Genomic DNA, 18,156 nt, shown 5'->3' on the forward strand with positions numbered 1-18,156 from the left:
TGTATCAATTTCCCCCAACCTGGTACCCTCCAGACAATATGTAGGGATTCACATACCCCCATCCCAATATGAAAGTAGAATATGCCCTGGATTTGGTGAAGGTAATAATGTACTGTCTTAGAATTTATAATCAGAAAACCCTCCTTGCTCAATTCTTGTAAACATACAGAAAAAAGATCTGTTATTGATTTTTTTCCCAGCATCTTTTTCTTCATTTCAAAACTATTAAGAGAAGCTCTCTGATTGTGAAACAGCATGAAAACAACAGGAAAGAAGTTGTGAAGGAAAAGTTATATCTTGATTGAAATAATAACACAGCCTAGCTCAGGAAAAGAAAGGATATGAATATTTTCCCTTTTGTTTTTCTTTGGGTTGATCAGGGAAAGCTGGGAGATTAAATAGGGAAATGAGAAAGCTTCTTACCCCTCCTGCTGATTTCAAAGAAACTTCTACACTTTAGGCTAATGGAATTACCTAACCACATCTGATATAGGTATCTAATAAAACAATACCAAAACGGTTCTATTAATGAAGGTTGCATTAATTTGTTCCATCTATTGATCATTTTGTATTCCTAGGAAATTTAACTTCTAGCACTATGCTAATAGTTCTCGTCCAGTCTGTTACGATGTCCTACTTGACAGACTTTAAATGCTCATTGCTCCTTGATTTCCCTATATTTCTTTTTGAAAGTGCAAGTTAATCCTAACCCTAATCTGCTCTTTGATGTCAAAGATGGCAAACTGCATATTAAAAGGATTTAAAAGTTAATAATAATCACATTAAAGAGTCAGATTAAGATTGGTATAATCATCTTTCTAGAGGGACATTGACATCTTTATTCCGACGTAAACTATCTCATTTGAGTTCTGATTTTCTGCCAAAATAAAGGCCTTTAATAAAATGAGTATTCCTAAAGTCTGCAAGTCTCCGAGTCCTTGGAGGGGGGTAGCATACAAATCCAATAAATAAACAAATAAATAATAAATATTAGGGCCTACCTATATATTAATCTTTTAATGAAGAACAAAAAATGTGGAATTGATTGTTGATATCTTAAATTTTGATTGTGGAGGAGGGAGAAAGTCTCACATGATTATTCTTGTACTACAACTTTTGGTTTTTCTGATTTCTCTCCCGTTATGAGTTTAAGATGGTGAATTTCTTATGTGTCAATTTTGATTCCCCGCTCCTTGCAAAACGCCTCCCTCTCCCAGAACGTCATGCTCACCAGGTTTGAACTTACCCCAAACTCTGTCACTAAGATGTCTGTGATGCTACCCAGAACTGTGACAAAATCAAAGATATTCCAGGCATCACGGAAATAATTCTATAAAGAAAGAACAAAACAAGGGACGAAAAGGAACAGCCACACAGAAGCAAACAGGTGACAACATTTAGTCACGACGGAAGCAACAGTAACAAAAACAGATAAATTTCCGCTCTAGCTACCTTCTTCCCTAATAAACGCTGTTATATTTTTAGTATAATCCAATTCTTACTATTCAAATTACAAAGGAACATCCGTTACCAAGGATTCTTTGTTTACATCATCCTTTTTTTTCTGAAGGGCATGTATCACATACCGAGGTCACATACCCAGAAACCTATGGTATCTACTTATAGTATTGGTCATAAATATGACTGCACATATGAGTGTAGGAGAAAGCTTGCTTACAAAATAAGCCAAGATATGTATCTTGCAAGCAACCAGCAACTATGTACAACTTTCCTTAGTTCCACTACATTTATCTGTAGGACAGTAACATGAACGTCTATAAAATAAATACAACACACAAGAGCTTAATAATATGATTTTTGCACTGGGTAGCATTCCATTAAAAGAAAAAATGCTAAAGGTTTCTAAAGTCTGACTAAGTAATGGCAAAGATGTTGATAAGTATAATTTAGCTCGTTAGGAAAGCAAATAGAAAGATGTTAGGATGAGTAAGATCTTAAATCAAGTAATTTTAATGAGAACAACCTCAACAGAAATATAAAACATAGCAGTGAAGAGTAGAAAGGTTATTTTCTAACTATCAAAAATGTAGTACAGTGATCCCTCGAGTTTCGCGATCTCGAATTTCGCGAAATGCTATATCGCGATTTTTTAAAAAATATTAATTTAAAAAAAAACCACTTCCGGGTTTGGCTTCGGGAGTCAGCTGGGAAGCGGCGCGGCTGTTTTAAAAGGTCGCAGCCGGCCTGGGGGGCTTCCCAGCACCCCCCCGAACCCCTAACCCGGGTTCGGGGGGGTGCTGGGAAGCCCCCCAGGCCGGCTGCGACCTTTTAAAACAGCCGCACCGCTTCCCAGCTGAGTCCTGAAGCCAAACGCCAAAGGCGAACTTCCGCGTTTGGCTTCGGGAGTCAGCTGGGAAGCGGCGCGGCTGTTTTAAAAGGTCACAGCCGGCCTGGGGGGCTTCCCAGCACCCCCCCGAACCCCTAACCCGGGTCTTCCTGGCCGCCCACGCAAAGGGGAAACCCCGGCTCCTCGCTGATGCCCGCCGCTCGCCCGCCCGCCAGCAAGAGGGGGAAGACCCAGGGAAGGTTCCTTCGGCCGCCCAGCAGCTGATCTGCTCGGTAGCGCAGCAGCAGCGAGGAGCCGAATCGGGGTTTCCCCTTTGCATGGGCGGCGGGGAACGCAAACTCCACCATCTACGCATGCGCAGCCATAGAAAAAAGGGTGCGCATGCGCAGATGGTGTTTTTACTTCCGCAACCCTACATCGCGAAAAATCGATTATCGCGAGGGGTCTTGGAACGGAACCCTCGCGATAATAGAGGGATCACTGTACTGCTAATTATCATTGCTTAAGATGCTATTTATTTAGAAGCATCTGTTGCCTGAAGAGCTGGCAATCAAGAAGACAAAGACTGAGAAAAACTAAAGATTCAAAGCTATCACACGTTGATCCTTATGCAACAAGGGATGCTTTGTGTATTTTTGTTTATTTGAAAGTAAATTGATCTTGTGGAGTCTTATTTCCCTTATGCAATTCTCACAATATCGATTGAAACAAATTACTGTTCCTATAAAATTATGGTGTTTTTTATTTTCTTCATATATGTCCACAGATACTAATGAAATTTTTGGTTCAAGATTTGTCTAGGTATATTTTTTTCCAATTGAGAACCAAGATATTTACCATGGATTCAACACTGTACTTTTATTTTGCTCAAGTGGAAGGATCAACACCTTCATCAAAAATAGGCTAAAAAACAGGCTAAATAGGCTAAAATATTTGCACGTAATGTTTTCAGTTTTCAGGTGACTATTATTTCTGAGGAGTTGCCCAGAAATCAAATAATAATATTTTGATTTGATTTGATATTTTGAGATATGGAGCTACTTCTGTCAAATAAATCTTACATTACAGGTGATAATTTTAAATATGCTTTTATTTTAAATTAAAAGCATTAATTGTAATTGAAAGTTCAAAAGTTAAAACATTAACTTCAGTGGTGGGTTGCTCCCATTTTGGATTGGTTCTTAGAACTGGCAGTGCTGGCAGTGGGAGGCTCCGCCTACCCACCCAGGACACTTCTACGCATCCGCAGAAGTGTTGCGCATGTAAGCAAACTGGTAGAAAAATCATTTAGATCCCACCACTGATTAATTTGAATATATGAAATGTATATAATTAGTTCAACAGCAAGGGAAGCCAATTACTAGTCTGTTTTTCTATACTAGTAAATTACAGATTATTCCTATGACCTTCACTGGCCAATTTCTGACATTCGTGGTTTTAATAACTATCAAAGGTGGTGGTGCTCCAGCTCCAACAGTCCTTGGATGAAGCCAATTATCTAGGCCCTCAGCTATAGCATGGAAACAACTTTGGTTGTGCTGATGGATGATCTCTGGCAGGCCCGGGATAGGGGTTTATCCTCTATCCTTGACCTCTCAGCAGCTTTCAATACCATCAACCATGTATCCTTCTGCGTCGACTGAAGGGGCTGGGAGTGGGAGGCACCATTTTATGTTGGTTCTCCTCCTATCTCTCCGGTCGGTTGCAGTCGGTGTTGGTGGGGGGTCAGAGGTCTCTCCCTTGTGGAGTCCTTCAGGGGTCGGTCCTCTCCCCCCTGATTTTCAATATGTACATGAAACCGCTGGGCAAGATCATCTCTGGGCACGGGGTGAGCTGTCATCAGTATGCTGATGACACTCAGTTATACATCTCCACCCCGTGTCCAATCAGTGAAGCAGTGGAAGTGATGTGCCGGTGTCTGGAGGCTGTTGAGGTCTGGATAGATGCCAACAGGCTCAAGCTCAATCCTGACAACATGGAGTGGCTATGGGTTTTGCCTCCCAAGGACACTTCCATCTGTCCGTCCATCACCCTAAGGGGGGGGGGGGGGGCTTTTGACCCCCTCAGAGAGGGTCCACAACTTGGGCATCCTCCTTGATCCACAGCTGACTTTAGACTATTATCTCTCGGCTGTGGCGAGGGGGGCGTTTGCCCAGGTTCACCTGGTGCACCAGTTGCGGCCCTATTTGGACCGAGACTCACTGCTCACAGTCGCTCGTGCCCTCATCACCTCGAGGTTCGACTACTGCAATGCTCTCTACATGGGGCTACCTCTGAAAAGTGTTCAGAAACTACAAATTGTGCAGAATGCAGCCACGTGAACTGTCATGGACCTGCCAAGGTATGCTCATGTTTCTTCAGCACTCTGTGGACTGCACTGGCTGCCAATTGGTTTCTGGACCTGATTAAAAGTGTTGGTTATGACCTATAAAGCCCTACATGGCATAGGACGAGATTACTTGCAGGACCACCTTCTGCCTCACGAATCCCAGCATCCAGTTAGGTCCCACAGAGTTGGCTTTCTCCAGGTCCCATCAACTATACAATGTCGTTTGGCAGGGCCTAGGGGAAGAGTCTTCTCTGTAGGGGCCCCAGCCTTCTGGAATCAACTTCCCCAAGAGATTCGCACTGCCCCCACTAGACCCCATCCTGAATGTGCAGGATGTGGTATTATGCATGTGAATGTATGATTTTTAAATGTTTAGCTTTTTAAAATAATTTTTAAATTAATTATTTCTATGAATTGGATTAGAAGTGTCTTATATATTGTATTTTTTATTAAAATGTTGTAAGCTGCCCAAGTCTACGGAGAGGGGCGGCATATGTCCAATAAATAAATAAATAAATAAAATAGAAGACAATAACCGAGAATCCTGAGAACCTATAGTGGGGTAGATGTTTTAAATAGTTACCTTTTTTAAAAAGTGTAATGTATTTTTTCCTGTTTCTTATGGTAGTGGCATGCTTCTTATATTTTACATTGGAATTTGTAAATTCTAGCAAGAGTGATACTTACCAGCACTCCAAAGGCAATGATTTTCAGAATACATTCCAAGGAGAACAGGGCAGTGAAGACCATGTTGAACATCCTTAATAAATTATCGTAAAGAATTGTTGCATTGTAGAACTACCGAAGAGAAGGTATGAGGGAGAGGCAAGAGAGAAAGAAAATACAATCATGAATTAAACTAGCGTGATCTAAAAGTCTAGGACCAAAGTAAGATTTATAGTATTAAGACTCAGGTTAGTCCACAGTTCAGGAATTAGTCAGCAGGGCCAATCAGCAGAATTAAGGAGAGATCAATAGGATAAGATCAACAGGAGTTCAAATAATAAATATATAGGTATGTGTGTGTGCCCGTGTGCATCTGTGTGCGTGCCTATACAGAATGTACGTTTGGACAAGTCAAATACACATGCTATATATTAAAAGTAGGTAGTACCAATTCATAGCAATTTCTACTTACTTTCATCATTAAGACAATGGTGTTTAGGGCAATCATGGCCATAATGGTGTATTCAAAAGGAGGGGAAACCACAAACTGCCACATACGGTACTGAAAGCTCTGCTTGTTTTGAGGCATGTGTCGGGTCAGTGGCTTGGCGCTGATAGCAAAATCAATGCAGGCTCGCTGTGAAAAAAAAGGAAGAAACAACAGTCAGGTATCTACAGTATTAGTCTCCTCCAAGCAAATAAAATAAAATAAAATGCTAAGGAAAGAAGTCCCGGGATGTATATTACACTGAAAGCTTTTGCTACAACTACAAGTACAGTAATCCCTCGCGGCTTCACAGTTCATCTTTCACGGATTTGCTATTTCACAGGTTTTCAAAGGGGGCTTAAATCCATTAAAAATTCATAAAATTCTTCTACAGTACTACTGTACTCTATTAAAGACACTGGTAGGATATCACATGTAGTTCTAGCTAAGAAACATAGAATGACTGTTTAATGCAAAGGGTGGGTTTTAAAAGTTCAAATACTCGTTAAATACATTAAAAAATATCTTTCCTCTACTTCATGGAGATTCGTTTTTCACGGGTGGTCTTGGAATGCATCCCCAGTGAAAACGAGGGATCACTGTACATCACCTTATTGTTTTGTCAAATTATGTTAATGATTTAGTTTGTATTTCCCCCCACTGCCTGCCCTCATATTGTTGTCTTAAATGAATCATTTTTGAGCATGGCCTTTGGCATACTTTCGTTTAAAAAAAAAATATTTATTGAGTATTTACAAAGATATAAAACAATACACTGACATAACAAATTGTTCAAGGAGTGTGAGTACAATCGTCGTTTTTGGTTACATCAAACATACACCCATCCTCCCCCCTCCCTCCCCCGGCTGCCAGTTTGCAGCTATACTTTAAATTTATTTTCCCAGTTTTATGTAACAGCGAATTTCTCTATCTATACATTTATACAATTTTTTATCTCGTTTTTTCTTTTCTGAGTATTGCATTTTATATCATTATTGTCATAATTATAATTAATTTTAATCTCTAAAAAGGAATCAACGAATTTATAAAATATTACTTTTTCTCTGTCTATGATGTTTTTGTGTATCCAAATTTGTTTTACTTTTTGTTCACTTCGAGTTTTCCTTCTCTCTCTCCCTAACGTTAATCCATTTGTAGAAATTGGCCCAAGTGTCTGTTTCTTGTGTTTTCCTATTATTTTTCATTTTTTGGGTTAAAGAATCAAATTCAGCACAGTCTAACATTTTCTTAATCAGATCTCTATCTGTTGGTACTTCTTCTTTTTTCCAATATTGGGCTATAGTGATTCTACTCGCTGTTATAATATGTTGAATTAAGTAGTATTCTTCTTTTTTGAGTTTTACATATATTATCCCTAATAGGAAAATCTCTGGATTGAGTGGAAGATTAATTTTCGTGATTACGTAGATCCAGCTTCTAATTTTAATCCATAATGTTTTTATTTTTTGACATGTCCACCATATATGGAAGAAGGTTCCGTTCTTGTTTGCGCATCTCCAGCAGTTTGATTTAGTTTTAGGGAAGATTTGGGCTAGTCTTGATGGTGACATATGCCACCTGTAGAACATTTTTATAGAGTTTTCTTTATATGCTACTGATTTAGTAATTTTATAGTTCTTTTTCCAAATTGTTTCCCATTGTTCGATATAGATATTGTATCCAAAATTCCTTGCCCAGTTCGTCATTGAACCTTTTACTATTTCCGTTTCCATTTCATAGTTTATTAGGTAATTATATATTTTTGTTATAAAGTTCTTTTCCCCTCCTAATATTAATTTATCGAAAGTTGTGTCTTTTGTCAATATTCCTTTGTTTTTTATATCTTTTTGCCATTTAGAATGTATTAACATGTATGGCCACCAATCGATGTTTATATTTTGTTCTGTTAACTCTTCTCTTGTTTTAAGGTTACCTTCTATATTTAATAATTGATTATAAGTTATCATCTTTTTTAAATCTGTGACATTCGGGTGGGTGAGAGCTTCCAAACTGGAGTACCATCTAGGTATTTTTGTATAGTGATCTTTTTTTATTTTTAGCCATGTAGTTATTAAAGCATCTCTAATCATGTGGCTTTTGAAGTATGATGGGATTTTTTGGTGTTGGTTCCATAAAATGTTGTGCCAGCCAGAAAGCATATCGTGACCTTCTAGTGCTAATAATCTTTCGGCTTTGATCTCTATCCAATCTTTGATCCAGAGGAGTTTAGATGCATGGTAATAAATTTTAAAATCGGGTAGACCCAAACCTCCTTGTTTAATTTTATCCTGTAACCATTTCAATCTTATTCTGGGCCTTTTGTTATTCCATATAAATTTGGATATGATTTTGTTTAGTTTGTTAAAAAAGTGGTTATCTATTTTTATCGGGATAGTTTGGAAGAAGTATAGGAATTTCGGCAAAATTGACATTTTAATCATCGCTATTCTACCCAATAATGAGATTTGCAATTTGTTCTAGTCATTTAATTTTTTTTCCGTTGTTTTCAATAATTTCTCGTAATTATTTTCTTTAATGGTACTACATTTTTTTTGTTAGTGAAATCCCTAGATATTTCACTGTTTTAGCAATCTTAATTTTCAAAATTTCTTCCAGGGTATTTTCTTGTTCTTTATTCATATTTTTCGTTATAATTTTGGGTTTTTGAATATTTATTTTTAGACCTGCTACTTTGCCAAAATCCTCCACTTCCTCCATTATGTGTTTCCCTGAATCTAATGGGTTTTCTAAAATGAAGACTAAATCGTCTGCATATGCTTGCAGCTTAAACTCCTAGCCTTTGATTTTCAGCCCTCTTATTTTTGCATTGGCTCTGATCTGCCTTAATATAGTTTCTGTGGCTAAAATGTACAGTAAAGGGGATAGTGGGCAGCCTTGGCGAACTCCTTTTTGAATTTGAAATTTGTCAGTTATGTCCCCATTGATTGCAATTCTTGTATATTGTTTCTGGTAAATTGTCTCGATCATAGTAATAAATTTGGTGCCAAATTTCATTTGTTTTGTTAATTCCGTCATAAATCCCCAATTTAGATTATCAAATGCTTTTTGGGCGTCTAAAAAAATAAGAGCCAATTGTTTATCCGAGTGATTTTCGTAAAATTCTAAGATGTCCAATATTATCCTTGTATTATTCCTGATGTATCTGCCAGGTAAGAAACCATTTTGATCAGGGTGTATCCTGTTATTTAGAATTACTTTTAATCTGCTTGCCATGATACTCATAAAAATGTTATAGTCCACATTCAACAGGGATATGGGTCTGTAATTTTGGATTTTATGTTTCTCTGATTCGTTTTTAGGTATTAGACTCATGATTGCCTCCATCCAGGAGTTTGGTATTAAACCTTTTTCTAGCACTTCATTGTATAATATTAGTAAGAGATCTCCTAGCTCCGTAGAGAATTCTTTATAAAGTTCGCAGGGAATGCCATCGGGACCTGGGATTTATTATTTTTCAAAAATTTTATTGTTTCTTCCAGTTCTATCATCGTAATTTCTTTGTTTAACATTTCTCGTTCACTATCAGTCAATTCTCCCGGTTCAGATTTTCTTATGTATGCCTTTTGTTCCTCTAGTGATTTTATTTCTTTTTTATATAAATCTTTATAGTAATTAGTGGCAATTTGTTTTTTTTCCTCTATCATGGTATATCTATCTCTTTTATCGTCCTCTAAAGATTGGATATATCGCTCTTTTTCTTCTTTTTTAAGTTTGTAGGCTAACCATCTGCCTGGTTTGTTTGCATTTTCAAAATAGTCTTGCTTAGCTCTTTTTAATTTCCATGTTAGATCATCCTGAGTTATTAAATTAATTTGATGTTTTAATTTATCTTTTTCCTCTTTTAGTTTCTCATTTGAGATGTCTTGTTGCAGATCGGTTTCTAATTGTTTAATTTTCTTTTGATAATCTTTAATTCTTTGATTTTTAATTTTCTTTACTTTAGCAGAATATGAAATAGTGATCCCCCTTATGTATGCTTTTAAAGTGTCCCATAAGTTTTGTGTAGAGGTATCTTCGTTCCAATTGTCCTTAAGGAAAAAAGTTAGTTCCTTTTTTACCTGATCAATGTAATATTTTTCTATAAGTAGTAGCTGATTAAGGGACCATTTTAGAAAATCTTTTTTAGGTTCTCTTATCTTAATTATAATTGGGTGATGGTCTGCCCATATATTGGGTCCTATTTCCACTTGTTCTATACACTTTCACATGCACCAGCCATTCTAGGCAAAAAAAAGGAAGTACACATCCCCATATCCTGAACAAATTTAACTCTACTCCTGGACAAATGTAACTTTAATTGTGTTAAAGTCTGTTGGCAAAAAAACCCCACTTACCTTCTTGCTCCCCACTTTTAAGGATATAGAATCATGCTTTTCATCAGAAGAGATGACAATATGTACAATATTGTGCCTTTCTTCGTCACTATATAAATGTGCTTTCCTTCAGATTCTAAGATGACACACAATTTTGCTACCATACTTTTTGCTGCCTTCATTGTTAAGCCTGGTTCTGCCTCAGCAGTGAAGTAGCAATTGGTGGCTTTGTTCACAGATTTAATGCAGAACAAATTAAGAAGAGAGATTGGTGGATATCTTGGCAGTAAGAGAAACAGTGGCAATACTTCCTCATTAAAGAGAGAGGCCTTGAACCTTAAACAGCTCTATATTACACCTGGGTACAATGCACCATTATGTCAATGGAAATTCTCAGCCATTCAAGTCATGGTTATCCCAAAGGTTCTTTTTCAAAAGTCAACTGTACTTTTTTGACACCCCCCCCCCACTTAAAAATGTTTGAACTGAAGAAGATTCTTCAATGAGAAGCAAAATATTTTCAAAGTCTAGTTGTCTTTTGAAACTTCATCTTAAGAGGGTTTTTTTAGTAAAAGCTTTTTTCCTCCACTTCAAAAACACAAATAAATCTGCATTGGTTGCCGATTAGTTTCCTAATTTAAAATATTGGTAATGACCTATAAAGCCCTACATGGCATCAGACCAGAATACCTATGGGATCGTCTTCTGCCGCACGAATCCCAGCAGCCAGTTAGGTCCCACAGAGTTGGCCTTCTCCGGGTCCTGTCGACAAAACAATGTCGGCTGGCGGGACCCAGGGGAAGAGCCTTCTCTGTGGCAGCCCCGACCCTCTGGAATCAACTCCCCTCGTAGATTAGGACTGCCCCCACCCTCCTTGCCTTTCACAAACTTCTAAAAACCCACCTCTGCCGTCAGGCATGGGGAAATTGATTCCCTTGGGCCGTTTCCACTTTATGTATTGCCTGTATGAGATGTATGATTGTTTTTATGTTAAGGGTTTTAAACTGTTTTAAATATTGGATTTGTACTGTTTTCTTGTTGTGAGCCGCTCCGAGTCCTCGGAGAGGGGCGGCATACAAATCTAATAAATAATAATAATAATAATAATAATAATAATAATAATAATAATAAATAACATACATCACATATACCTTCAATACAAATCCATATACAATAATCTAAGTTGCATTCCAATTTTAATTTTATTATTCAATCCATTTCAATCTTCCCTCTTTCCACTTCCTCTTTCTATCTCAGGTATTTATTCCACCTCTAGTACCTATCTTCTTACATCTTCTCTCCCCTTTCCTACTACCATCTCCTCCTCCTTCCTTCTTTCTTCTCTGCCTCTCCTTCTACTTTCACTCCTTCCTCCTTTCCTTCCTCCTTCTTTTCCTCCCCTTCTATTCTCACTCCTTTCTCTCCTTCTTTCCTATTTCCTCTTACGCCCTCTAAATCCTTCCCTGGGTGGATAGTTTTAATTACAAAGATTTTTTTTCTTATTATTTTTCTCCCCTCTAAAAAAGAACATATATCATATAGGTCAACTTAGTAAACATATATCATCTACTATCATTAATACTACATAATTTCATATATGTTATTCTCAGTATATGTCATTAATCTCATGCTGCCTCCTTTGTCTGATTTCGTCACCCGGTTTACAGATTGTTTCGTACTCCAATTAATTTTTAATGCCATTCATTATTTCCTCTGCTAATTATTCTTTCTTCCTTAATAAGTCAAAGCCATTGTGCTTCATTCATTTCCCTAATTCCTTATCCCTCCTTCATTTTTCTAAACCCCTGATTTCTCATAACTAAATGCCCCTGAAAATTCCACAATTACTTATTTTCAGAAATAAAATGTCAATTTATGTTAAATATGTTATATCTTATATATAACTTATGTCTTTTACAATACAGGAGAAGGTGGATATTTTTCCAATTTCAAAACTTAAATGGCGCTTGGCCACGCCCTTCTCCAGAGTTTAGTTTTTAAAGGCATGAATATCACAAAGAGGCTTTTTCTCAACTGTATAGTGACAGGAGATGAAACTTATCACCATACTCCAGAGAGCAAATGTCAATCAATGCAGTGGCACCATACCCATTCTCCTTCAGCCAAAAAATTCAAAACTCAGAAATCAGCGAGAAAAATCATGGTGTCATTATTTTGGGACAGAAAAGGGGTTCTACTCATTGATTTTTTTGGAAAGAGGTGAAACAATCAATGTTGCAAGATATTGTGAGATCATGAAGAAACTTCACAGAGCCATCCAAAACAAACGTTGTGGGATGCTGACGGCGGGAGTCTGTCTCATTCATGACAATGCACCTCCGCACACCATTCATGCAACACAAGAGTTGTTGACTTCATTTGTTTGGGATGTTCTAAGACACCCCCCTCGCAGCCCTGATATTGTACCCAGTGACTATCATCTATTCACTAAATTGAAGGAACACTTTGGTGGAAAACACTTTTCCGATGACGACGAGGTGAAAATTGAAGTGACGAACTGGCTGAAAAAGGCAGTGGGAGACTTCTATGACACAGGCATCAAAAAGCTCATTTCACAGATGACAAAATGTATTGAATTGAATGGTGATTATGTGGATAAATAATGTAATACCTATGCTACAATCCATGTAATTTTTATTAAAATATATTCATTCTTTGTATTTTAAAAAAATCTTGTAACCTTACTTTCCGGATAACCCTCATATGTTTCCTAATTCTTTGTAATATTCCCCAGGAAACCATCTGGTCCTGGTGATTTATTATTGTTTTGTTTTTTGATTGCATTTTGAATTTCTTGCAGAATAATTTCTCTATTTAGCATTTCTTTGTCTATCTCTTCTATTTGTGGCATCTTTATGTTTTTTAAATAATTAGATATTTGGTTCAATTCTATGGAGTTTTGCCTATACAAGTCCCCGTAGTATTCTGTAGTTATTTCTTTTATTTTTTCCTCTGTATCAGAGATGGGTTCCTACCAGTTCTAACCAGTTCTTTAGAACCAGGGGTGAAATGCCCCCAGTTTGCTTATGGCTGTTGGTCATTGGAGAGATGTTGCGAAGACAATGCGAGGCTCCACCCATTTGCCCGTATGCTGCCATTTGCATATGCATATGCATAGCAGAATGCTTTGTGTATGTGAGAGGGTAAAAGAACCCAAATGGCGTCCTGGCCGGTGGGCAGAGCCTCATGTTGCCTTCATGACCGGCTCTCTAATGACCAACAGGCAAGAGCAAACCAGGAGCATTTCACCCATTTAGAAACATTAGTAACATGGTGATGATGTCATGAGGCCAGTTCTGTCGGTGTCCTTGTGGGCGCTGCCATCTTGGATTTTGTTTCTGCGCATGCGCAGAAGCTATGTTTTGATTGCTGCAGACATACATGTGTGTGAAAAGCACACACATGAGCATGGCGTGATCCTGAGCAAATCGGCCTGTTCTGTAAGTTGTATCTCTCCTGTGGTATCTATTAATTGGTGAATTACTCTACCATCCTATTATATATTATAATAGGGCCGAGAGGCAAATAAGAAGCTGTGATGTTCCTTCAATACACCAGGGTGATTCTACACAAAATATGTAACCCTTCCCTGTTGCAGAGCTGAAGGAATTGGATACTGTAGCCTAGAGGATAATTCTCTGCCTTACAAGGCAATGGTTGCAGGTTCAAGTCCCAATGGGTATGGCTAGCTGATGAGGCCAAAATAAGGCCGAAATTGATCTATCCTAGTCTCCCTTAATTTTCAAATTCAGCAAAAAACATGTTACACTCACACACACACACACACATATATATGTCACATGTTTAAGCTGAATTTGAAAATTAATTAATTGAAAATATATGACGGTCTTGGCATATTCGGGTTTCTTCCAGTGTAGGATTTGGAAATTTCTGGTGACGTTTCGACGAGGTCCCACTCGTCATCTTCAGGCTGGTGCTTCTGTCCTTGTTCGCCCTATATATAATAGTTATATAATTATTCTATTATAAAGGAAACTTTGTGTCATGGGATGCAGGTCAAAAAGTGGAAGAGTTGTTTCCAGCAATGAAAGAGGCCTGATGAATGCTTGTTTTATAGCAAGAGTTACTGCCCTTCACTAGCAGAGCTGGTGGAGCTAATTAGCATCAAATAAAGTACCTTGTCCTAGCCCAAAGTCCTTGTCCCTATTTGCATCTAATTATGGCACAAATATGCCCTGGCACCATCTTTTGTTCTGTTACTGCCTTCTCCTCCCTCCCCCATTTTGTTTTCCATCCATGAATGAGTCACATTTAAATTGTCCTTAGCTATACTGTTATTAAAACAGTGTTTTCGCCTCTTGATTTGGCAGCATCCAAAAACAGTATCAGGCTTTTCTTTGCAAACACTATTAACTAGGATGGCACAGGCAGGGATTTAATAAGACAGATCTCTAATAAGTAGGGCCATTGCAAAAAGTAATGTAGATATTAGGAAACAACACATGGAATTGCTGTGTGCCAATGGAAAGTCCCATTTACGGTAAAAGCAAGGTTCAAACTTTTGCACCCCTTTTCTCTTGCCCATACAGTGGACAGGGTTGAGGATTCTCTCTTTTGAGCAGAAACATGGTTTCCTCTCATTTCTGTTTTCTAGAAAGGGACTTGACTAGTGTTGGATTATTTGCCTCGCACCTATCCAGAACTAATTTCCATGCTACCTCACCTTGCTGGTTCTCCTGTCCTCACCCCATTCGTGGAAGAGCTTGGTGTTTCTCCTTTCCTTTTCTCCAGCCTGAGTGACCCAGAAAGGATCCAGGACTCTTCCACTGCTTCATGGATTGGTTGCTGAAGAATTCCTCCCCACCCCCCAATCCAGAAAGCTGGAGGATAAGGAATTAGTCTCCTCTTTCTGAGGAAACTTGAAGGAAACTACAAGGAGAGAGAAAAATCCAACATTGTAGCCTCCTGTTTAGCCACTTTTCTGTTTCCAGAAATCATCCCCCCAAGCAGGAGATGTCCAAGATATCATAACTACCAACAGGTGATGGGGAAGTAATTCCAGTGTCATGTATCTTAACTCTAGTTGAATATCCCAGTGTCAAATCCATCCTGGGGATCAGAGGTAGGTAGGACAGGGATGGCTTTTACAGATTTGCCTATTATCCTCATCCAGAAATCTGCTGGTGGATGCAGATGCAGTTCAGGTTTTCTCTTGGCAAAAATCTCTTCCCTGTTCCTCAAATCTTCCCCCTCATCCTCAGAATTCAAGTTGATAGGTGTTGAAACCAGATTGCAAAGATAGAGGAAGTTCAATTTACATGCAATTTCCAGCAGCAATGGGTAAGGGTGGTCAGCAGTTTGCAGTAGGAAGTCCTGGTGTATTGACTGAGGTTCTTGTAGAAAGAACATGACCTCAGGCTGGGAGAAAGTTCTATGAGTTATATGAGGTAATAGAACTGCACAGAATCCTTGTAGAAATGTATACAGAAGACAAACCAAGTTGTTATATGTGAACAGGCAAGAGTGTAGATACATTGTTTTGCTGGTAGTTTACATAGCAACGATGGCATTGCTCTAAGGTGGTATTTTTCCCCTGTGTCTCGTAAGTGGATTGTAGGTGATACACTGAAGAAAAAAATAAGTTTAATATCTAATATTGAAAAAGAGCATCCAAAAGTAGCCTGTGAATAAAATACCAGTTAAAGATGAGATGACTAAGAATGCTTCAGTGTCAGAATATGTAATAGAGAATCAGTCTCTGAAGACTTGCCAAATGGAAGGAAAAACACTGTTGACATGTTCACGCCCGATAGGTGGTTAATCTGTTGTAAAATCCATGGAAATTGTGACTTGAGGCTTCTTTGGAAAGGGGAGGCAATGCAACAGGCCAGCTAGTTTCTAGATAAAGACAAGAAGATCCACAGGCATTAACATCTATTTGGATAAGGAAAATATTGGAGCAGAAAGTGTGCAGCCTTAAGTAGTCCCAAATGCTCTAATGAGTAAATTGCAAAATCTTCTCAAGGAAGGAGCAATGTATAATTAGCCATTGTGATACAAATTCTCCTCATTCTCAAGAAAAGGAAAGATGAATTGGAGGTCTCCCTGAAGATCATGTGCCCAAGCTCATAGATAAGGGACCTGTCATTCTGATGTGTGAATTTGTCTGGCGAAATGAAGAGTATATCATTAGCTCTCAGAGGCTCAGGCTGAGGCTACTATATTCAGACTGGAGAACAGAACCGTGAGATGGGGGTGCGGGGCTGACATGTGGAATAAACTATTTAGACGTGTGTGAATCAGCCTGTGGCATGAAAATTAAATTGGGAGAATTGTGCCCACCTCAGTGTGTGAAAAGACTGAAGATACTCCAGTATCTTGTGGTCTGTTTGGACTTCAATGGAGTGTGAAGCTTCTTACAAGAGGTGTGTCGGTGTTGAAAAGCATCTCTGATCATTAAGAATTCCTGTTCAAAACATCACAGTTCCTTTCTGGCTTCAGTAGCTGTCTAGAATAAAGGGTGCAAGGCAAAAGTCTTTGTTCAAAATCTTCAGAAGTCTGGAGAATGATTGCCCTTGAATCAAAATCAGAAGCATCTTGTTGAACAACAAAGGTGCATGGGCAGGGAAGCAAAATTCTGTTTGAATGAGGAACAGGCATGTTGACCATCAAGATTCCAATTGAAATTATGCATGATGCTTGAAAATCCAATGCCAAGAAAGCTTTTATATATGCTGCAAAATCATGGATCAATTGATGACAACATTTAAGAATCTTCCAAATTGTTGCATCCCCTTGACATTATGGGAGAGAAATGAATTCATTTTGATAAGATCCATTGGGATCCATCGGGATTTCCCCAGAAAAATTATAGTACTGTCGATAATCCAAGAGACACAGGTCAATTTCTCTATTTTAGTTACATACATTGCATAGGTAGAACTGGCCAACTACACTATGGACCTTTTTAGTATGAGTAGTTGATTTTCAGAATAAATTAATAGGTCATTAAATAAACTTCAATGTTGATGGACAACTTATTGATGGACATAAACTGAACTATATGTTTGCCTGAACTTTTCATATTGCATGGCAAAGCAAGCTAAATATAAGTACCCCATCTTCATGTAAGTTAAACTACATTCTCTTCTGAGATCTAAACTGGCAAAAGTTGGTTTTTAAAAGTTTAGAAATGAGAGAGAATTAATGATGCTTAATGATTACAGAATTTAGAACTAATCATGAAATTCAAAGAATTAATTTTTCTTTTTAATGAAATGATGGCTGAGAATGCCAAGGGACAAATAAATCCCAACCTTCGAATTGACATCAAGGTTTCCATTTCTTTAATGACATTGGCAAGTAGATAATTTCTGTAGCTGCTTCCTCTTTGGAAGAGGCTCGGCATTAGTTTTAGCATTTTGGAGAGTGAAAGGCAGTATTTTCTTGTTCTAAAGTATATGTCGGTTATAGACCTGAAGCAGATGCATCCCCAATGCTACAGAGGCACATGCTAAAATGAGGAAGCTAAAATGAAAAGTATTTCAAAAGTTTAAAAAAATGATGGTCCTGAATGCAGGCATTTACCACCAACAATTTCCATCTTCATTAATAGATCTACTGCCTAAATAACTAGGTATATTTGTATTCAACTGCAATCTACAAAACTGACCTAGCTTTAAAATCTAACAGGCTCTGAAGGTTTTTTAAAATTGTAATAATAAACAAACAAAACAAAACAAAACATACACACACACACACACACACACACACACATATACAGTATATATAAACATAAACACACAAAATGAATTTGCTTAATACTTTACAATTCTGTTTCCATTGATTTATGGTTTATGGCAGAATCTCAATTTTTTGTGTGAGGTGAAGGGAGATACTATCAATATTATACATCCTATTCCAACTTTCCTCTCTCAAGCTCTAGAATTTACTTAGTTGGTTCCTCATAAGCCAGGCTTAGAATATTTAGGGTATCTGCTTGCAAAATGTTTCCCTTTTCTACATATATAACACTTAAATGCACCCAAAT

The 18,156-nt window shown here is 37.9% G+C and overlaps 1 protein-coding gene across 1 annotated transcript in view; it reads right to left on the reverse strand.

Annotated features, from left to right (window-relative positions):
• The window catches only part of CACNA1A (calcium voltage-gated channel subunit alpha1 A), a 419,872-nt gene that overhangs the window by 87,441 nt on the left and 314,275 nt on the right, over nucleotides 1-18,156 (reverse strand). The window contains exons 32-34 of the mRNA XM_070739561.1: nucleotides 5,776-5,940; nucleotides 5,325-5,435; nucleotides 1,247-1,330 (exon numbers count right to left, since the gene is read on the reverse strand). Coding sequence (XP_070595662.1) covers nucleotides 1,247-1,330; nucleotides 5,325-5,435; nucleotides 5,776-5,940 — 360 coding nt within the window. The remainder of the gene's footprint in view (nucleotides 1-1,246; nucleotides 1,331-5,324; nucleotides 5,436-5,775; nucleotides 5,941-18,156) is intronic.

Source organism: Erythrolamprus reginae, chromosome 2 (genome assembly GCF_031021105.1).
Source record: "Erythrolamprus reginae isolate rEryReg1 chromosome 2, rEryReg1.hap1, whole genome shotgun sequence".
Taxonomy (NCBI): Eukaryota; Metazoa; Chordata; class Lepidosauria; order Squamata; family Dipsadidae; genus Erythrolamprus; species Erythrolamprus reginae.